Genomic DNA, 23,092 nt, shown 5'->3' on the forward strand with positions numbered 1-23,092 from the left:
AGTAGCAAAGAAAAAAGTCCAATACAGGAAGAGTTCAAATACTTGAGTTGTTATTTATGCAGAAGAGCTTTGTTAAATAGCTTAAACAGACAAGAAACCATGAGAGACAGCTTGCGATAAGGTTTTACTGCAGGAAAGTTCAAAGAGTCATTAGCTCTACTCTGTTTTACAGCTTAAAATACATAGTGTGGTTTTTAAACTGCAAATATGACAGAATGATGCAATGTTATAGCTCAGTGGTCTGCAAACTTGGCTCTCCAGCTGTTAAGGAACTAAAAGTCCCACAGTCCATTTGCCTTTATGAATCATGACTGTGGCTGTCAGACTCCTGCAATGCATTGTGGGACTTGTGGTTCCTTAACAGCTAGAGAGCCAAGTTTGCAGATCACTGCTATAGCTAAAGCTATATAACAGAAACTAAAAACATGAGATTCTTTTCTTTGATACTAATGTTCGATTAATTATCTGTACTACACATACAATTCATTATCTCATAAGTTTATTTTTTGCTTCAGTGTCACTTTAACTTAACATCCTTTTCTTTTACAGAATTATAGAGGGCATAGAGATTCCCAACATCCAGAACCGCATGTTCTCAAACCTGGCCAATCTATCTCATATGTAAGTGTAAATGAACCTAGAGATGCTTTGCTTGCTTGCTATAACACCCAACAACACGCTTTTTGCTTTCTGAATATTTTTTTGTGTCTGTGATGTTTTTAATGCTGATCACGTTTTTTTTAAAGAAAATGCCAATTTTTAATTCAAACTGAATAAATTTAAAATCACTAATTTTTTTTTATTATACTGTAAAACAAGGGTTCTCAAACTGGGTGCCGTGGCACCCTGGTGTGCCTCTGGCACCTTTCAGGGGTGCCTCGGCATGCATCCCCATCCTTTATGCAATACCATCAGATAATGCAACCGCGCATTGATATACAATGTGGCTGCATTACCTGCTAGTTAACCTTTAGTCCCCGCAACCATGGTTGACGTTGAACATGAGAGGAATCATGGTACCTAATAGGCATCACTAGCTACTTGGAGTGGGTCATCGCCTGATAAGTGTCATAACGGCATGTCGGTAGTTGTTTTTGCTGAGGGGTGCCTTGAAAAAATTTCAAAGCCACCAAGGTTGCCCTCACCCAAAAAAGTTTGGTAACCACTGCTGTAAAATAATATTTCTTTATTTTAGCAAAATGTTTGGCTGTATCTTATAGATTTGCTGCTGATCATGAAAATAACAGGAAAATGTATGTCATACATACAATTTTAATTAAAAAGTACATTTTACACATTCTCCATATCATTTTAGACTTAGGGCTCTTTCCCACTAAGACGTTGCGTTGGATGCGACGTCAAGGTCGCATAACGTGCCCCTAACGCAACGCATGTGAGCTTTGAAGTTGGACGTTATATAGAGCCACGTTATGCGTCTCTTGATGTGTCCATGATGCGTACTTTTTGACGCATACTATCGGACAAAAACGTCGCATGCGGCAAATAAAAAAAAAAAAACAGTACTGAGCATGTGCAAACATCCGAACGCAGCCACATACGAGTATAACACACAGCACGCTGCACTTTCATTTACCGTGCAGCGTTATACTCCAACGCAACGTGGACACTGTGAACAGCCCATTGATTTTTCAGTGCTGTGAGTTGGGCTGCGCTACAGGCTGCTCTAACGTGCACCTGTAACGTCCCACTGTGAAAGCAGCCAAAATCTTTTAAGAAGGAATCTATAATAATCACCCATTTATTTTAATGGGAAGGTCCGAGCAGCTTAAAAAATGTACTCTCTAGCCCCTAGCAGCCGCTATGTCCCTCACCACAGCTCTGAACATAGCCGCTGGCTCCCGGTCCCCTCCGCTGCAGAGAACGACCTTGCAAGGTCGTCCTCTACTGCGATTGTGCGAGCGTTGCTATCAATTACACGCACATGGTATGGAGTGTACTGCACGTGTGAGTGGTTGACAGCGGCGCTCGCACAGGAGCAGTAGAGGATGACCTCACGAGGTCTTCCTCTGCAGCGAAGGGGACCGGGAGCCAACGGCTGAGTGCAGAGCTGCGTCGATGGGACATAGGGGCTGCTAATGGTTGGAGGTAACTCCAGGTAAGTAAATTACTTTTTTAAGCTGCTTGAACCTTTCCTTTAAGGAGGCAAAATATATTTTTTTATGTTTTTGTCCAGTGTAACCAATATTGCCAAACAATACATTCTACAATTTAATATTACTAAAAGTCACTCACTTGTCTATTTTAGTCTACAATCAGGTTTTCTGATAATGTCATATAATTCATATTTGCTGCCTTGTAAAGATGTTAATAGTATATAATTTGTGTACAGAACTTTTCTGACTGTTCACTTTTCCACTTGCGGTACTGCCCTTCTGTTTTTCCGGTATGCACAAAGATTAAAGTACAATTTCAAACTTGTAGTGGGTTAATGGCAACAAGCAGAGGACCACTGTGGTGCTTGGCTTCTCTATACCTTCTTTCCCCGAATATAAGACACTGTCTTATATTCTTTTGTGGGGATAAATATGTGCTAGGTCTTATTTTCCGGGGGGGAGGGGTTAACTCTCTGGAGAGCGGTAGATGCTTTGTGTATGGGGAGGTGCGTGGTCTGTTACCGCACCTACCTTGTGGCTGCATCCTCATCCGTTCTAAGTAACTTGTCTGGTGTCAGCGGGTGCATAGTATTCAAGCTGTGAGGGAGCCCTTTGACCCTCACGCTGACACTATGCAGTATGTGTTGCCGGCTCTGCGCTGGCGCTCTCCTCTTGTCATATTCATGTGCACCTGGAATGCATCAGCTGGACGCACATGATGACATAAGGAGAGCGCCAGTGCAGGGCTGGCAACGCATACTGCATAGTGTCAGCTTGAGGGTCAAAGGGCGCCCTCACAGCTTGAATACTATGCCGCCGCTGGCACCGGACAAGTTACTTACATTTCAAGTGCTTTTAAAGGAAAATGAACCTTGTGAACAAAAAATATATGCTGTAAATGAAAATGAACCTGAGGAAATTACTACATGCTGTAAATGGAACAGCTGAGCACATGGATTTGATAAAGGAGTATTCTAAACAGACCATCATCACTTCTTCCCAGCTTTTGCTGATTTGGATATTCTGACATAAACTCTGTGGGTGGTAATCAGATATATACAATGGCAGTAAAAAATGTAATAATGATAGAAATTCCTAGCTCTGATTGTCGGTATTTAACAAGGCCCAAACTGTAGACAGAGAAAATGCCTGCTGTCACATACTTTGCAGCTGACATGGCAGTTTGTTTACAAAGTAATTACATTTTCTTTGGTGAGCAGTATTACAGAGATATGGTGGTGCCACTATTAGGTGCCCCCCGCAGACAATATACCTCAACACACGTTATCAGAAAAGCCTCATGAGATCCCATTATTTAGTACGTTTGCATTTCAGAAATTCATCTTAAATCACAAAAACTCACCATTCCCTCAGTTCACAGTCTACAGGTTGTCTTGACTGCTGAAAATCTGAAAATGGACAAAGCTGAGCTTGTCAGCAATAATGTTTCTAATGGCTAGAAATAGTTATTACCGGATAAATCACTGCCCTGGAGAATATAAATGATCCAGCAAACCTGGACTAGATTGTAAAAAAATAAAATCTGCAGTTAGTCTGCACTCCTCACCTGTGGCATTGGTGCATTAGTAGGATACTAGAAGATCCGGGGCACACATGGGCACAGGAAGATATTAATCAACGTGTGGTCATGATGGGTCAGGGGGAGAACAAAATGTACAGGAACCTAATGATGGTGCAATTCAGAGTCAGTGCGTTTGCTCAGCAAAACTTTGAATGAAGCCCTCTGTCCTCTACTAAAAAATAAAGCTCTAGTTACTGTACAAGCAGCTATATGAGACCTAACAAAAACATTTTCCTACACTTACATTTCCAACTTCTTAGATTACAATTAACCACTTGATGACCACAGCACTAACCCCCCCCCCTTACCTAAAGACCAGGCCATTTTATGTTATGCTGGGCTGTGCAGGCTTTTCAGCCTTCTGCACAGCCCAGCTTGGGAACCCAGCGATCGGACTCACCTCCTTTTTTTGTCTCCAAGGGGACATGCCGCCGGAGGGGTCCGATCACTGCAGCAGTTTTTTTTTTTTCCTTGTGCCTCTACGAGGCTCTCTCTCTCTCTGGCTACCTATGGGGAGACTCCCACTGTGCAAACTTAAATGTAAGTATACTAGTGGCTAGCTGCCTTCACTGTTTTAAATTCACTCTCAAATTTTTAGATTAGAGTTAGCACATAATTTTGCATCTGTTTTGCATTAGAGGCATGTATTCAGCCCTAGGGGGCTCTGCATTGCTGCTGATGGCTTACAATTCAGGTGCATCCTTGAGCGCTTATCATTTGTCTGTTTTGCTTGTCTTATGAAATGTGTATACCATTTATGAATAGCAGCACGAGGAATTATGTTTTTATTGCTAGGTTAGAGGTAGGTCTTCCCCAAGGGGGTACGTCACCGCCGTGGGGAAGTCTATTAGGTCATAATTTGTGCACTAATTATCACTGAAGCTAACACCCCCCCTTGGTCTATAGTGATGCAGGGTGTGTAATATAGTCCAGTTTCTGGAGCTCTGCCCACTGATGCAGCTTAATCACTAATTCCCCCTCCCTCTCTTTGCCTGCAGTGTATGCTGGGTGTGTAATTTAGTCCAGTTTCTGGAGCTCTGCTCACCATTGCAGTTAAATCATTCAGGTATGAGGTTGTTTGAAAGCGCTGCCATGTCTCCCACTGTGCATACCTATGGGGAGACGTGCTTATAATGAGGGACACCTTTGGCTACCTATGGAGGGGCATACCTATACGGGGGGACACCTTTGGCTACCTATGGGGAGATGTACCTATACTGGAGGACACCTTTGGCTACCTATGGGGAGATGTACAGTGGGATGCGAAAGTTTGGGCAACCTTGTTAATCATCATGATTTTCCTGTATAAATCGTTGGTTGTTGTGATAAAAAAATATCAGTTAAATATATCATGTAGGAGACACACACAGTGATATTTGAGAAATGAAATTAAGTTTATTGTATTTACAGAAAGTGTGCAATAATTGTTTAAACAAAATTAGGCAGGTGCATACATTTGGACACCACGAAAAAGAAATGAAATAAATATTTAGTACATCCTCATTTTTCAGAAATTACAGCCTCTGTCTGGATTCTGGTTGAAGGTATTTTGGACCTTTTGGACTTTACAAAAAAATCTATAGTTCATTCAGGTTTGATGGCTCCCGAGCATGGACAGCTCTCTTTAACTTACGACTCAATTTTTCAATTATATTGAGATCTGGGAACTAAGATGGCCATTCCAGAACATTGTACTTGTTCTTCTGCATGAATGCCTTAGTGGATTTTGAGCAGTGTTTAGGGTTGTTGTCTTGTTGAAAGATCCAGCCCCGGAGCAGCTTCAGCTTTGTCACTGATTCCTGGACAACATTGGTCTCCAGAATCTGCTGATACTGAGTGGAATCCATGCGTCCCTCAACTTTGACAAGAATACCAGTCCCTGCACTGGCCACACAGCCAGAGCAGGATCATCCACCAGGCAACCTAGGCAGGTGCTTGGGGCCTTGTTGGGTGTAAAGCGGCTTACCAGTTACCTTCTCTGACCTTTCTCCACTTCAGCTTCCCAAAATGGGGCCCCAAATCTACTTCCTTGCTTAGGGCCCCATTACATATGAATCCATCTCTGCACACAGCCCCACAGCATGATGGAATACTGTGTTGTATTGCCTCCATGCATAACGCCCCTTGTTTTGCCCAAATAACTCAATTTTAGTTTCATCAGTCCACATCATCTTATACCAAAATGAAGCTGGCTTGTCCAAATGTGCTTTAGCATACCTCAAGTGGCTCTGTTTGTGCTGTTGGCGTAGAAAAGGCTTCCTCTGCATCACTCTCACATACAGCATCTCCTTGTGTAAAGTGCGCTGAATGGTTGAACGATGCACAGTGACTCCATCTGCAGCAAGATGATGTTGTAGGTCTTTAGTGCTGGTCTGTGGGTGACTCTGACTGTTCTGACCTTACGTAGCTTCTGTCTCTCTGGGATTTTTCTTGGTCTGTCACTTCGAACTTGAACTGAGCTTGAGGTCTTCCATTTCCTCAATAGGTTCCTAACTGTGGAAACAGACAGCTGAAATCTTAGCGACAGCTTTCTGTATTCTTCCCCTAAACCATGATGGTGAACATTCATTGTCTTCGGGTCATTTGAGTGCTGTTTTGAGACCCCCATGTTGCTACTCTTCAGAGAAAATTAAAAGAGGAGGGAAACTTACAATTGACCCCCTTAAATACTGTTTCTCATAGTTGGATTCACTTGTGTATGTGGGTCAAGGGTCACTGAGCTTACCAAGCCAATTCGAGTTCCAATAATTAGTTGTAAAGGTTTTGGAATCAATAAAATGACAACAGTGCCCAAATTAATGCACCTGCCTAATTTTATTTAAACAATTATTGCGCACTGTAATCCACTGTAAATCCAATAAATTTCATTTCACTGTGTGTCTCCTATATGATATATTTAACTGAGATTTTTAATCATAACAACCAATGATTTATACAGGAAAATCATGACCATTAACTAGGTTGCCCAAACTTTCGCATCCCACTGTACTTATACTGGGGGGAATCTTTGGCTACCTATGGGGAGGACGTACCTATACTGGGGTACACCTTTGGCTACCTATGGGGAGGACGTACCTATACTGGGGGACACCTTTGGCTACTTATGGGGAGGATTTACCTATACTGGAGGACATCTTTGGCTACCTATGGGGGTCCATACTATTATGAGGGGACACCATTGGTTACCTATGGCATACCTTTACTGGGGGACACTTTTGGTTACCAATAGGGGGGAGGACCTACCTAAACTGGAGACACCTTTGGCTGCATTATACTGGTGGGGGGGACCTTTGGCCACCTATACTTGGGGGAAAGTGGTATAAGGCTTGACGACCGGGCCCATGCTCTTTAGGGGGCCCATGTTTGCCCCAGCCAGAACATTTTTTCTCCTCCCCCAAGACTAGACGCTTAACACATGGGGCCCCAGCAAAGCACAATGCTACCTGTTCGTGTCCAGGCCCTAGTGACATCTGAGCTGGCAGTGCAGCAGCTCACATGAATACTTGTCTCCGCTGGTGCTCTCCTCCTTCTTGAATCACTCACATCTGGTTGGCACAACCCCTCTCCTTGGTGGCATGGTCAAAGAGAATGGCAGAGCAGACACGGGTGATTCCAGTAGGAAGAGGGAACTAGCGGGGACAAGTATAGAACATAGCTGCTGCACTGATGTTGTATAAACACCTGGGCCCTGACACATAGCAAGGAGAAGCAGATAGCATTGTGCTTTGCTGGGGCCACATGTTTGATACATCCTGTCCAGACTTGGGGGACAAGTATACAGTCACTCCAGCACTGCCCATGTGAGGGGCCTATGTTTTGGCCACAAACTCGGGCCCACTGGTTTTGAGTTACACTATTACATCAGAGTTAGCAATGCCCACATCCTGTCACGACCATGTCCAAGTTTTGCCAAGGCACTGAAGGCAGACACACTCTTTTCCCCAAATATTTTGCAGCAATGCACCTTAACGTGCTGCCCCCTTAACAACCACCCTAGAAAAATGTTTGCTTGATGGGGCTGTCTGTAAATAATCAGCACTGGATGTTACATAGCCTAGCTACGCCAATCTCTTTGCTAAAATTTGCTTAGCAGCCTGAAAGTTTGCCCACACCTTTAGGCAGCATTTTATCCCCAAACCCAATTAGGAGTTTCTGTCACACAAAAAAAAAAAACCACACACACATACACATAGGCTGTGTTTCCTCCCCACAAAATACATTATTTGACAGCATGCCCCTTGCAATAGACAAACATAATTAGGCAGCATTTCACTTGAATGGGCAGTGTCCCCTAAACATAATTGGAAACGGATCACTGCTGCTGATATTTGGGCCTGTGACCCAAATGCATGAGGAGAAGTATCAGAGCGTCTCTGAGCTCCTGCAGAGCTTTTTTGCAGGGATGCTCGGATGTGCCTCATCAACGAATTCGTCAATCCGCGTGGTTGCAAAAAGAATTCGCATTCGGCCCCGCCGCATGCGGATTTTCTTCTACGTCCACGCAACCACGCGGATTTTCTGCCGTGAATGGCGTAATCACGCGTGGATTCCCGCCCGGAGGCGGATTTTCTTTTAACGTTAATAACAAAGCCCCCATACATGCTACAATCCCCCAAATTGCATGGATTATCGAGGTGATAAGGGGCAACATAACTTCAACATAAAAACTTCCCCCCAAAAAATTTTTTCTAGAGAAAATGGATTTTAAAGTGAAATCAACACTTTAAATGGGGCTATTAATTGGTAATAAGTGGTTTTAAAAAGGGATATACGCGTTAAGCATTCAAAGAGGTGAAGGCGAGTTCCAATGGCACTTGGCGGCGAAGGTACCGCTGGAGGAGGATGAGTGGCTGACGCCAAAAAGGCGGTTTTTGTAATTTTTTTTTTTTTTTTGCAGCAATTAGCAATGACATCACAGCAGAGTTGTCAGTGGACACGGGCAGTGTGAACGCAGAGTGCAGTGGTGGTAGCGACTGAGCAGGGGCGTAACTAGGCCCCACCGGGCCCCCCTGCTGATTTTCTGAGCGGGCCCCCCCCCCGGGGCCCGCTCGCGGCCGTTTTGTGGGTGCTGGAGGGGTGGCAGCATGAGGGGAAAGCCTTGCCCACAGTCGGCGGGGAGAGGGGTAGTTCCCCCCTCTCCCTCACCTCGGGGCTCTCCCCTCTGTGCTCCCCTCCAGCTCTTTAGTGTGTGGGGCTGTGGGCAGCGGGCAGCGGGCAGCGAGCGGCGGGCAGATACATACCTGCTTCCGTGCGTTCCATCGGAGACTTCTCCCTCTAGCGGCTGACGTCACTTCCGGAAGTGACGTCAGCCGCTAGAGGGAGAAGTCGTCGATGGAACGCACGGAAGCAGGTATGTATCTGCCCGCCGCTCGCTGCCCGCTGCCCACAGCCCCACACACTAAAGAGCTGGAGGGGAGCACAGAGGGGAGAGCCCCGAGGTGAGGGAGAGGGGGGAACTACCCCTCTCCCCGCCGACTGTGGGCAAGGCTTTCCCCTCATGCTGCCACCCCTCCAGCACCCACAAAACGGCCCCAAGCGGGCCCCAGGGGGGGGCCGGGCCCCCCCGCGGGCGCAGGGGCTGCAGGGCCTATTCCTACGCCCCTGCGACTGAGTCAGGAGAAGGACTATGCGGGCGGTCAGTTCAGCAGCACAGAAGGACCACGGCAACATACTGGTAGTAGTAGTAGCAGCACAGCGTCATAGTGCTGGCCAAAAAATTAAATGCACCCGGTGACCCGGGCAGTGTGAACGCAGACAGAGTACATTGGTGGAAGCGAGTGAGTCAGGAGGAGGAGGACAATGCGGGCGGTCAATTCAGCAGCACAGAAGGACCATGGCAACATACTGGTGGTAGTAGTAGCAGCACAGCGTCATAGTGCTGGCCAAAAAATTAAATGCACCCGGTGACCCGGGCAGTGATAACGCAGACAGAGTGCATTGGTGGAAGCGATTGAGTCAGGAGGAGGACGACAATGCGGGCGGTCAATTCAGCAGCACAGAAGGACCATGGCAACATACTGGTGGTAGTAGTAGCAGCACAGCGTCATAGTGCTGGCCAAAAAATTAAATGCACCCGGTGACCCGGGCAGTGTGAACGCAGACAGAGTACATTGGTGGAAGCGACTGAGTCAGGAGGAGGAGGACAATGCGGGCGGACATGGAGCAGTCCCAGAAGTGGCTGAGGCAATTGAACTCCCTTTCCTCTCACCCCCCTGCCAGACATGTTGCTAGTAATGAATCACTGGATGCAGTGGGCACAGTACAAGGTCACTGAAGGATGCACCAGGCACAGTACAACGGCACTGAAGGATGCAGTGGGCACAGTACAAGGTCACTGAAGGATGCAGTGGGCACAGCAGTGGGCACTGGATATACAACTAGGTCACTGAAGGATGCAGTGGGCACAGTACAAGGTCACTGAAGGATGCAGTGGGCACAGCAGTGGGCACTGGATATACAACTAGGTCACTGAAGGATGCAGTGGGCACAGTACAAGGTCACTGAAGGATGCAGTGGGCACAGCAGTGGGCACTGGATATACAACTAGGTCACTGAAGGATGCAGTGGGCACAGCAGTGGGCACTGGATATACAACTAGGTCACTGAAGGATGCAGTGGGCACAGTACAAGGTCACTGAAGGATGCAGTGGGCACAGCAGTGGGCACTGGATATACAACTAGGTCACTGAAGGATGCAGTGGGCACAGCAGTGGGCATTGGATATACAACTAGGTCACTGAAGGATGCAGTGGGCACAGTACAAGGTCACTGAAGGATGCAGTGGGCACAGCAGTGGGCACTGGATATACAACTAGGTCACTGAAGGATGCAGTGGGCACACAAGGATGTCACACTGTGTAATGAGATGCTTATATGCCAGCGAGCGAGCAGTGGGCACTGGGCACGGCACAAGGTCACTGACAGAATGAATGAACAGCGCTGGCAGAGAGTGGTGGCGCCGGCGGTGTGACTGACTGCCTGCAAATAGTACAAGTGTATAACTGTCACTGGAATATACAAGTGAACACTGCAGCTGCACTAACCTGCCTGCCTGCACTACACACAGATAATCCCCACTCCCACTACACTGACTACACTGCAGCACTGAACCTGCCTGCACTACACACAGTTAAATAATCACTAGACTCCCACACTCCCACTACACTACACTGACTACAACTAACTACAGCAATCACTCACTGACTAGCTAACTGTGTACAGTATAAGAGCAGTGTTAGCAAAAAAAAAGCTTTGTTTTTAACACAATAAATGCACTTGCTCAAACAACAATGGCCTGGAGATAATCCTCTCAGCACTACAGTCTAGCAAGGACAGAGCTTTTCCATCATGGCCGCCACTTTATATTCAGGAGGGGAGGGCATAGCTCCCCTCCTGTGATTGATTGCTAGGGCCTGGCTGGGGCCCTCTGATTGGCCTGCAATGTGTCACTTCCGCATAGTTTGACGCATTTCCGCTAACCACGACTTCAGCGCCGGGTTTCACGAGCGTGAATGCGGATTTCTGTCCGCATTCACGCGAAGCCGAAGCAGATTTTCGTGGTTGAAAATCTATTCACGGCTTAGCGTGTCCGAGGCGGAATGCGTCAAAATGGTCGTGAATCCACGCGTAAGCGTGATCACGACCTGGCGGTGAGCACCACTGCTTTTTTGTAATGCTGTTCTGCAGTAGTGTTCTTCCTCCAGTGCTGTTCTGCAATTCTGGAGCGCCTTTTACATTGTTTAATGGGTTCAGTCAGCCAGGACTGTCTGTAGATGTGGTGGGGAAGAGAGTTGATGATGGGAGCAGCTTTATGACAACAGAGTCTATGTTGGGACCAGGGGCATTGCTAGCCCCAAAGATCAGTGGCGCATGCCCCTGATCTATTCTGGGGTTCCCCCGGATGTCCCGTACCCAAGCACCCAACTTGACAGCATAGCACCCAGCGTGGCACCACAGCACACAGACTGGGGGGTATGCTGGGTGATATGGTGACTCTCTGTGGATATATTGGGTGCTGTGATGCCATGCTAGATGCTGTGATGCCTTTATGGGGGCATGCAGGGAGCTGTGGTTGTTCTATGTGGCATGCTGGGAGTTGACAGCATAGCACCCAGCATGGCACCACAGCACACAGACTGGGGGGTATGCTGGGTGATATGGTGACTCTCTGTGGATATATTGGGTGCTGTGATGCCATGCTAGATGCTGTGATGCCTTTATGGGGGCATGCAGGGAGCTGTGGTTGTTCTATGGGGCATGCTGGGAGTTGTGATGCCTCAATGGGAGGTCCGTGGGTGGGAGCATGGGAGGGGGTCCACTAGAAGGTCAGGGAATGATATGGGGGACTGGCGGCAGGCCAGCCCACCCAGCGGAAAGCCAGACCAGCCAGCACAGAAGCCAGGTAACTCTCTTCTTTTTTATGTGATATGCTGCATTTTTTCTTTAATTAATGGAGAGGGGAGTCTTCATCCATCATGTAATTTTGGCTCCACCCATGACCACACCCACATTCCAGTGTATAGTGACACCCTTTTTTCGGCTGGAGTGCCCAAAAGTGCTCCGAATTGCTTAGGATCCTAGTAACGCCCCTGGTTGGGACAATGAGTTGACGCTGTCTCAGGGCCAGTGTTCAGGCATTGCAAAGGATGAATGTTATGATAATTCCTGCATAAGTAAATGGGGGTGCAGTGCTGGGATGAAGAACACAGGGAGGGACAGATTGTGAAATTTATAAGGTTGTGATTGGAAAAGGGAGACTTATTAAAGGCACTTTTCCCCAAATGTCCTTGTGACATGTGCAGGTACCCTTTATCACACACACATAACATATGCATAACATGTGCAGGCACGATCTCCCCTTTACCAGTAACATCTGCAGGGCTAGATTTCAGGAAAGGCCAAAGCTGCTGCGAAAGTGTGAGGCTGGACATGAAAGAGGGTTTGCTGCATATGGAAGAGAGGGCCGCAAATGAAAAGAAGACTGCAAATGGGAAGCAACACCTCACTTCTTCCCCACATAAAGAGAAAAAGTGAAGCACAATAATGGTAGTTGTAAGTATATTACCTCCTGAAGAGCCAGCTTGAATTCCTCTCTTCTATGCACCAGCCTCCTCACATCTACCTCTGTGTTGGCCTCTGTCATCCTTTGTTTTATATAACATCAGCCAACATGCAAAAAACAGGATGAAGGAGGAATCAGGCAGGAGCTGCAGCAGAAGAGGAGGGACTAGACTGGGAGAGATAAGATACTTATGAACAACACACATGTGCTTAACTGGTCAGGGGAAGGAAGAAGAGAGTAGCTACAGAATGAGCACAGGAGTATGGCCCAGAGGGAGGGAAAGAAGGAAGATGTCAGGTCCCACCTTTTCCCCTGGTCCTTCTACAACTGTGGGGCCTTTTCCACCACCAGCTACACCATTTAATCTCTCTATGTTCTGAGGTGAACGCAGTGTAAGCAGGGGCGTAACTAGGTCCACCCTGGAAAAAACCATGCTGCACTTCGGCGGGAGGGGGGGGGCGGACCCCCTCCCCTCCCCCCTCACCTCGGGTTCTCCCCTCTGCGTTCCCCTCCAGCATCAATAAAATCATTGTGTGAGCAGTGACGGGCAGCGGCAGCTACATACCTTCTGTGTGCTCCAGCGAGGACGAACCTCTCTCTCTAGCCTCTGACGCGACTTCCTGTATAAACAGGAAGTCGCGTTAGACACTAGAGGGAGAAACGTCCTCGCTGGAGCGCACGGAAGGTATGTAGCTGTCGCTGCCCGCCGCTGCTCACACAATGGTATTGATGCTGGAGGGGAGAGCCCGAGGTGAGGAAGGGGGGGACCGTCCCCCCTTCCCACTGAAGTGCAGCATGGCTTTCCCCTCTTGCTGCGACCCCTCCAGCCCCCCAAAACGGCCCAAGCGGGCCCCAGGAGGGGGCCTGGGCCCCCTGCGAGGGCAGGGGCTGCAGGGCCTATTGTTACGCCAGTGACTGTAAGGTTTTGAATCTTAACAGCGGATATTAACAGCACTTTACTGATGTTATAACCTTGCCACATACATGGGCATATATATCACTTTATAAGCGGCTTCTCCCTAGTCTCTACTAGGCTTGTAAGAATTAAAAACCTGAAATGTGATATTTATTATAAATTGCAAAGTCTCATGGTAACTGCCAAAACAAAGTACACTGAGCTCTGCAGACAAAGTTGTCAAGAACAATTTAAGCATGCAGGACTACATTATTGGTTTTTGGAAATTCTTAACTGGCTGCAGACTGAAATTTATGGACCATTGTCAGTGGAATTATATTGCAAAACGACTTGCAGTATTCTGAGCACGGCAATTTTATAACCATAGGTCTAAATTATTAAGCCTGCTCTGCTATTATATCTAGATATAGCTTTCATGTTTGTCTAACTTTATCTTCCAGATACTTCAAGAAGTTCCAGTACTGTAATCATGCTCCTCATGTGCGCAGCTGTAAGCCCAACAGTGATGGCATCTCCTCCTTTGAAGACATGCTGGCCAATATCTTGCTCCGAGTTTTCGTCTGGGTCATGGCCTGTGTCACTTGTTTCGGAAATTTGTTTGTAATCTGCATGAGATCCTTCATAGTTACGGAAAACTGCCAGCATGCCATGTCAATCAAGTCTCTCTGCTGTGAGTGCAGCTCATGACTTCAAATAACATATAATTTGACTAAAAAAGCAAATATTTCAATTCAGCGCAACAGGGTTCAACACCAGTGAGGGGTTTCAGCTCCGAGAATTCCTTTCTTTTCCTAGCTCTATCTTTGTAATGTTTATTTTTCAATGATAGTTTGGCGTTTGAACCCAATTATTGAAGTAGTGCTAAATGATCTAATTGAACAGCAGAGTATAGCCAACAGCTCAGAGTGACCCAAAACCACTAGGAAAGTATAGGGGACTAAAAGAGACCGAAAAGCCCTCCTACTAAAAAGCAATGCTTGGTGTGATTTGCCTTCTTAAAACAAAAGGTATTTGTGATAATTCAGCTTTAAGTGAACATCTGTTGTTACCCACAATGCACCGCTTCTGAATATGCAAATTATCTCTTTATGCCCCTGAGCCAGGCTTACATCCTGAACTGCTGGTGTTTAGCATGCCTATAGATGTAAATGTTACATAGCCACATCAACCCCACATGCAGACAGCAGGCTCTATAAAATTTAAAGCTATAGGCTTACTATATATCCGCGGTTCTGGATATAAGCCTTGCTTCAGGGGCATAAAGAAATAATTTGCATATTCGGTAGCCGTGCATTGTGATTAACCACAGATGTTCACTTAAAGCTGAATTATAGCAAATTCCTTTTGTTTTAAGAAGGCAAACCACTCTAAGCTGTGGAGATGAGGGTCCCAGCAAGCATCAATTGGCTGTAAAACATTTCTGGATCATCTAGTTGCTTCCCTCTACTAGGATACGTATTTAACTTTTGCACTTTTATTGGTCACGGGTTTACTTTAAAGTTGGTATAAATACTTTGATGGTAAAAGGAGTTGGCTTGAGAAATTGTGTATATCCTGTTTAGATTGTCAGACTACAACTTCACTAGGGTTGCCACCTTTTGACTGAAAAAATACTGGCTTTAGGGTGTGGCCTGGAGGTGTGGCCTAAAAGTGGGAGGGGTTTGTTACGACCTTTTTTCAAACATAGCACAAAAAAGTTGAATATTTACAGAAATAGAAACAAATGTTAAAGGGATCCTAAAGGCAAGGATCCCTGGGGCTTCCACTAGCCCCCTGCAGCTGTCCTGTGCCCGCCCAGCCACTCACTGATGCTCCGGTTTCCCACCGTGGGTCAGTTTCGTGTTTGCCAATTCAGAGTCGGTGGGCCACTGCGCCTGCACAGCTCTGTCCAAGCATGTCCTTCGCATTCCCGTCTGCTATAGCATCCTGCGCAGGACGTTATTGTGGATGGGAATGTGAAGGATACGCGTGGACAGAGCTGTGCAGGCGCAGTGGCCCGCCGACCCTGAGCAGGCAAAAACGAAACTAACCCCTGGGGGGGAATGGAGGATCGTTGAGGACCGGCGAAGGCACAGGACGGCTGCAGGGGGTAGGTAGAAGTCCCAGGTAAGTGAAACATTTTTTTTCCTTGCCTTTAGGATCCCTTTAAATAGTTTAAAGAACACCTGTAAAAAAAAAAGTGCCCATGGGTGGTACTTGCCTCTGGAAGAGAAGGCCTCTGAATCCTAAGGCTTCCTCCAGCCTCCTCAGGCAGCCTGATCCTGCCCTGGGACAAAAGAAAACAAAAACAATCCACGTTGCCATTGTGCGCAGCAGTAGCAGCTTCCCACTTGGGCTCTGGCGAAAATAACCAAGCCTGATCGGGTCTGCTCTACTGCATGAGCCGAGCGGGAAACTGCTAGTGCGCATGCACACATGCAAATAAGCAGGCAACATGGAGATCTTGGTGGGAGGTCCTAGCGCTGGAACGCCCCTGCTGAGGACAGGGGAAGCCTCACTAGGATCCAGAGGCTTCCCTTTACGAGGTAAATAACCCCAGGGGCACTTTTTTCCCTACAGGCACACTTTAAAAGTGCCCATTAATTATACAATTCCACAGCTGATCAATCATTTCCAATAATAATCGATCAGAAACAATCGGTTGTGCCCATTATTGACCGAATTACTGATAGCCAAGTCGATCAGATTAATAGAATCGACTCGTTTTTGGGATTGATTCCAATGCAATTAGCAAGCAGGAATTCGGCCATTAATGGGCATGACCAATCGTTTCTGACCGATTACTGTGGAAATGATCGATCAGCCACAGAATTGTATCATTAATTGGTACATGTACCTGAGATCTCGGAAGAAGATTTTATACACACCTGGGGCTTCCTCCAGTCCCATGAGCACCGAATCGTCCCTCAACATCCTCCCAAGTGCCTCCATTTGGACGCAATCAGCCCCGGTAATCTGGCTCAGTCGCATCAGTCGGCTCTTCTGCGCATGCACGGAGGGGCTGCACATGCACAGAAGACCCCGACTTGCCACGACTGAGCCAGTTACCAGGGCTGATTGCAGCTGAACAAAGGCACCCAGGAGGACAGCAAGTGTTATGGGGCTGGAGGAACCCCCGGGTGTGTATAAAATATTCCTATTCTGAGATCTCAGGCTTTAAAAGTACCTAAACCATTTGAACTAAAATGAGATTCTCTCACCTTCTCCCACCAGCCGCCTGCAGACGGTCCTCAATGGTCCTCTATTACCCCGCTGCAGGTTAGTTTAGTTTTTGCCGACTTTTTGCCGTGCCCACGCATATACTTCGCATTTTCCTCCGCAATAGAAGGGGAATGTGAAGAAGGATATGCGTGGCCAGGGCTGCGCAGGCGCAGTGGCCTGCTGACTTTTAGTCAGCAAAAACTAAAATAACCTGCGGTGGGGGAACAGAGAATCATTGAGGACCGGTGTGGGACAGGACGGCTGCAGGGGGCTGGGAGAAGCCCCAGGTAAGTGCATGTCATTTTAATTCAAAAGGTTTAGTTTCCCTTTAAAAGTCTGGAAGGGAGGATAGGGGCTGATGGAGGTTTGGGGAGAGAGTGTAAAGAAAGAGAGAGAGAGAGTGACTGTGTGCGTGTTCACTCTACCTGCTGGACAGGGTCAGGTCATTTGGATGCTCCTTTCTCCTTGCTGTCACACAGCATAAGCTGTGACAAGTCGTCTGGACCCCTCTCCTCTCCACAGTTCTGCCTGCTGCCTGGGGGGGCTGGGACAGTGTCTCTTAAAGTTTGGCTGGCTGTGTCTCGTTCTCTCTCTTCTCCTGGAGTCCTGGCTCTCCACGAGTTGTCTGGGGGTTGGGCTCTCCACAAATTTCCAGCCTCTCTCTCTCCTCTCTGTCTGTCATCCTCTGCTGAGCTGCTCTGACTGTTGATGTGTCTCGCTCTCTCTTCATAGTCCGTGGCTCAGGCTCAGCAGCCAAGTGACTCCATACACTCCCCCAGCTGAACAAGCTGGCTGCTTGTGTGAGGCAAGCTGAGACGAGTGGCAACTATTCAGGCCATGTGCTCTGCTGTAGCTGCTCGGAGCCAGCTCTCTCACTCACTCACTGTCACAGCCAGTCCTGGCTCCTCCTCCTATAGTCCTCAGCAGCGTGGGGGAAAATACAGCCACTCCCGTGATTGGCTGGCAGTACGTGACCAGCCAATCCGAGAGAAGAGAGGAGGGAATTGTGTGAGGGTGATCAGCTATTTTTACCGGCTAATGACGTGCCGGAAATAATTAAATACCGGTGTCCGGCTTTTTAGCTGTTTTGCCGGCCAGGCCGGCCAGATTCCGGCCGGGTGGCAACCCTAAACTTCACACATTCATTTAAATTACCGGTTCCATAGCAGACTGTTACTTTGTTACATATGCCAAATTATACTGTAGATGACTTGCAATGGGGTATTTTGTTAAATATTAAACGGTATTTTTATTAATCAGTTTTAGTATTGTAGGCTGTCTAATAAAATGTGTTTCATCTTTTTATGTAGGTGCAGACTGCCTGATGGGCTTCTATCTTTTCTGCCTTGGTGCGTTTGATATAAAGTTTCAGGGAGAATACAACAGGCATGCCCAGGTCTGGATGGAAAGCTGGGAGTGTAAACTGGTTGGCTCTTTGGCCATGCTGTCTTCAGAAGTGTCTGTACTAATGCTCACATACATGACTCTAGAAAAATATTTGTGCATTGTCTTTCCATTCAGTCACTTCAGAGCAGGACGTGGACAGACCATGGTCACTCTAGCAGCTGTCTGGGGACTTGGCTTCCTTATAACCATAATTCCCTTCTTCAGTGATGACACTTTTGGCAACTTCTATGGACGGAATGGGGTGTGTTTCCCATTGCAGTCAGACAGCACTGAAAAGTATGGAGCAAGAGGATATTCTGTCAGCATTTTCCTAGGTAAGACACAACATTTTGATAGTGTTATTAGATTTCAACCTTGTTGCATTGAAAGTTTCCAGTTTCAGTAACTGAAGTCTCACTTGAGAAAATATGGTTTAGAGTCCTAGACAATTTTACTTTTCCAATCTGGTACATAATAAGAACAATAACATTTAGAGATAGTTAATGAGATGTTAACATCGTCTATGAAGGCTTCACCATTCAACCATTAAAGAGAACCCGAGGTGGCTTTGAAGAATATTATCTGCATACAGAGGCTGGATCTGCCTATACAGCCCAGCCTCTGTTGCTATCCCAAACCCCCCCTAAGGTCCCCCTGCACTCTGCAATCCCTCATAAATCACAGCCACGCTGCTGACAAACAGCTTGTCAGAGCGGGCTGTGTTTATCTCTATAGTGTCAGTCTGCTGCTCTCCCTGCCTCCTGCAGAACTCCAGTCCCCGCCTGCATCCCTTCCCTCCCTGCTGATTGGGGACCGGAGCTATGCAGGAGGCGGGGGAGCAGCTGAGACTGACACTACAGATGTAAACACAGCCTCACAGCACGGCTGTGATTTATGAGGGATTGCAGAGTGGAGGGGGACCTTAGTGGGGTTTGGGATAGCAACAGAAGCTGGGCTGTATAGGCAGATCCAGCCTCTGTATGCAGATAGCATTCTTTAAACACACCTCGGGTTCTCTTTAAATGCATCCAAAAACAATAACATATGGAAGCTCAGCCATACAGTGTATAGGAAAATCTTCTCCATTTTGCAGAAAAGTAGCTGACATCCATATACAAATCGAACCAGACAGAGGCATAACATTTCAGGCTTCTCATCCTTTCTCAAGTGCCCACTTAAGCTGCTACTCTAAAAGTTATGGCCTGCGCGATATCAGCGCACTCACGTATATAGAAGGGTTTCAGGCATCTCGGGCATTTACAGCCCAACAGTAAAGCTCCTCTGCTGGCGGTGTCGGCGTCCCGATCTCCCCGCTCCTCGTGGCAGCCTGTCTCCTGACCCTCTGCGTTTCCACCTAAACTCCCAGTGACGTCAGCGCTCCTGGTCACGCCCAACACGTTTCGTCCAATGGACTCATCAGGGGCCCGAGATGCCTGAAACCCTTCTATATACGTGAGTGCGCTGATATCGCGCAGGCCATAACTTTTAGCCAAACGGTTTTACACTATGTGTGTTTTTATGCTATTTTTTACATGTGGAACTGATCATTAAATGTGGATTGTCAAACTGTGAACAAAGTCGTTGTGGAAGCTGTTTATTGAAGTTGGCCGCTTGAAAAGGCTAAGGCGCTAGATCCACCTGGAATGTGAGGTGGTGTCCATCTGGTGAGCTGCTAGTGTGGAGAGGCTATAGAGATCACGAGTGACGCACATTTGAGCACATATGCACGTGTGGGGGATCTGTGTTTTATGATTACAGTAATGCACTATGTGCGGTTGTTTATCTCTGTTTGAATTGTAGAAAGGAAGAGGAGCGCTGTCACATCATTATTGACTATAAAAAAAAAATAGAGCAAAATATTTCATCTTTACATAGATATTTAAAAAGTTTAGACCCTTAGGTAAATATTTATGTGTTGTTGTTTTTTGAAGTAATGTTTTTTGTTTTTTTTTATTAAACATTTTATGTGGGCATTTTTGGGAGGGTAGGATATAAATAGTGTTTTATTTGGGGAAATATTTGTGCATTGTAATGTTTTTTTACTTTTAGGTGTAGTTTTACTTTTTGGCCACAAGATGGCAATCTTGAGTTTGTTTACATGACATCACTTTAAGCGTACAATGTACGCTTAGAGGGACATAGCTTCAGAAAAAGCGTAGCTTCAGAGAGAAGCTGTCGCTTTTTCAGCGGGGGAGAGGAATCAGTGATCGGGCACCATAGCCCGATACATTGATTCCTGGGCTACCGAATCCGCGGCCTGGAGTGCGCATGTCCTCCTTGACGTTTTTATACGTCAAGGCGGACAAAGTGGTTAAGGACCAGACCCTTTTTTTCCATTCAGACCACTGCAGTTTTCACGGTTTATTGCTCGCTCATACAACCTACCACCTAAATGAATTTTAGCTCCTTTTCTTGTCACTAATAAAGCATTCTTTTGGTGCTATTTGATTGCTGCTGCAATTTTTACTTTTTATTATATTCATCAAAAAAGACATGAATTTTGGCAAAAAAAATGATTTTTTTTTAACTTTCTGTGCTGACATTTTTCAAATAAAGTAAAATTTCTGTATACATGCAGCACGAAAAATGTGGACAAACATGTTTTTGATAAAAAAAAAAACCCATTCAGTCTATATTTATTGGTTTGGGTAAAAGTTATAGCATTTACAAACTATGTAGCATCTATGACTTTTCTGACCACCTGTCATGTTTCATGAGGGGCTAGAATTCCAGGATAGTATAAATATCCCCCAAATGACCCCATTTTGGAAAAAAGACATCCCAAAGTATTCACTGAGAGGCATAGTGAGTTCATAGAAGATATTATTTTTTTGTCACAAGTTAGCGGAAAATGACAGTTTGTGACAAGAAAAAAAAAAAAGTTTCCATTTCTGCTAACTTGTGACAAAAAAAATGAAATCTGCCACGGACTCACCATGCCCCTCTCTGAATACCTTGAAGTGTCTACTTTTCAAAATGGGGTCATTTGTGGGGTATGTTTACTGTCCTGGCATTTTGGGGGGTGCTAATTTGTAAGCACCCCTGTAAAGCCTAAAGGTGCTCATTGGACTTTGGGCCCCTTAGCGCAGTTAGGCTGCAAAAAAGTGCCACACATGTGGTATTGCCGTACTCAGGAGAAGTAGTATAATGTGTTTTGGGGTGTATTTTTACACATACCCATGCTGGGTGGGAGAAATATCTCTGTAAATGACAATTGTTTGATTTTTTTTTTACACACAATTGTCCATTTACAGAGATATTTCTCCCACTCAGCATGGGTATGTGTAAAAATACACCCCAAAACACATTATACTACTTCTCCTGAGTACGGCGATACCACATGTGTGGCACTTTTTTGCACCCTAACTGCGCTAAGGGGTCCAAAGTCCAATGAGTACCTTTAGGATTTCACAGGTCATTTTTGTTTTAAGACTACTCCTCACGGTTTATGGCCCCTAAAATGCCAGGGCAGTATAGGAACCCCACTAATGACCCCATTTTAGAAAGAAGACACCCCAAGGTATTCCGTTAGGAGTATGGTGAGCGAATTGATAAGGGGGGGTCTGAGGGCAATCTGAGCGTGTAGGCGGGTGATTGGGTGCCCGCAAGGGGCAGATTAGGGTCTGATCTGATGGGTAACAGTGACAGGTGGTGATAGGGGGTGATTGATGGGTGATTGATGGGTAATTAGTGGGTGTTTAGGGTAGAGAACAGATGTAAACACTGCACTTGGGAGGTGATTTGACGTCGGATCTGCGGGTGATCTATTGGTGTGGGTGGGTGATCAGATTGCCCGCAAGGGGCAGGTTAGGGGCTGATTGATGGGTGGCAGTGACAGGGGGTGATTGATGGGTGATTGACAGGTGATCAGGGGGATAGATGCATACAGTACACAGGGGGGGGGGGGTCTGGGGAGAATCTGAGGGGTGGGGGGTGATCAGGAGGGAGCAGGGGGCAGTTTAGGGAATAAAAAAAAATAGCGTTTACAGATAGTGACAGGGAGTGATTGATGGGTGATTAGGGGGGTGATTGGGTGCAAACAGTGGTCTGGGGGGTGGGCAGGGGGGGATCTGAGGGGTGCTGTGGGCGATCAGGGGGCAGGGGGGGGGAAATCAGTGTGCTTGGGTGCAGACTAGGGTGGCTGCAGCCTGCCCTGGTGGTCCCTCGGACACAGGGACCACCAGAGCAGGAGGCAGCCTGTATAATACACTTTGTATACATTACAAAGTGTATTATACACTTTGTATGCGGCGATCCGGGTGCTAGTAACTCCCCGGCGCTTCCAAATGGCCGGCGGGTTACAGCGCGAGGGAGCGGAGCCAGGCGCCGGTGGCTGATCGCATCACGAATGACGCGATGGCTCCGCCCATGCCTGTACAAGGACCGCCACCAATTGTACATGCGGCGGTCCTTGCAGGATCCACTTGCCGGCCGCCTCTGTGCAGTGGGCGGTCGGCAAGTGGTTAACCCCCTATTTCTTGGCCTGCATGTATAAAGGCTCTGTTTCTGTCCCAACTCAGACGGAACACAGTGGTTAGCATTCGTGAACTCACCCCTAATTTCAGCAATTAATGGAATATGTTTTTCTATATTCAGTTTAGGTCCTATATGTTTCTTGTCATTCTTTCAATGGCACAATGGGTGTTTAGGTAGATTATAAATTATGAATACATTGGAAGCATAGGTTAGCTTTGATTCAACAACTTCCTGCCCAGAGGAAATGAAAATAAGGAACACAGTCTATATCCTACTCACTTGTTGCATATGTCTTCTCCTGCAATGTTTATTTTACACTTCTTTACTAATTGGTCCTGCCATTTAATTCCCTGGGG

At 46.7% G+C, this 23,092-nt stretch overlaps 1 protein-coding gene across 3 annotated transcripts in view; it reads left to right on the forward strand.

The window, feature by feature from the left end:
* The window catches only part of LOC137527183 (relaxin receptor 1-like), a 467,519-nt gene that overhangs the window by 438,637 nt on the left and 5,790 nt on the right, over window positions 1-23,092 (forward strand). For all 3 annotated transcript variants that reach the window (XM_068247656.1, XM_068247657.1, XM_068247658.1), the window contains 3 exons: window positions 550-621; window positions 14,114-14,343; window positions 18,185-18,595. In XM_068247656.1, the coding sequence (XP_068103757.1) occupies window positions 550-621; window positions 14,114-14,343; window positions 18,185-18,595 (713 nt within the window). The remainder of the gene's footprint in view (window positions 1-549; window positions 622-14,113; window positions 14,344-18,184; window positions 18,596-23,092) is intronic.

Source organism: Hyperolius riggenbachi, chromosome 8 (genome assembly GCF_040937935.1).
Source record: "Hyperolius riggenbachi isolate aHypRig1 chromosome 8, aHypRig1.pri, whole genome shotgun sequence".
Classification (NCBI taxonomy): domain Eukaryota; kingdom Metazoa; phylum Chordata; class Amphibia; order Anura; family Hyperoliidae; genus Hyperolius; species Hyperolius riggenbachi.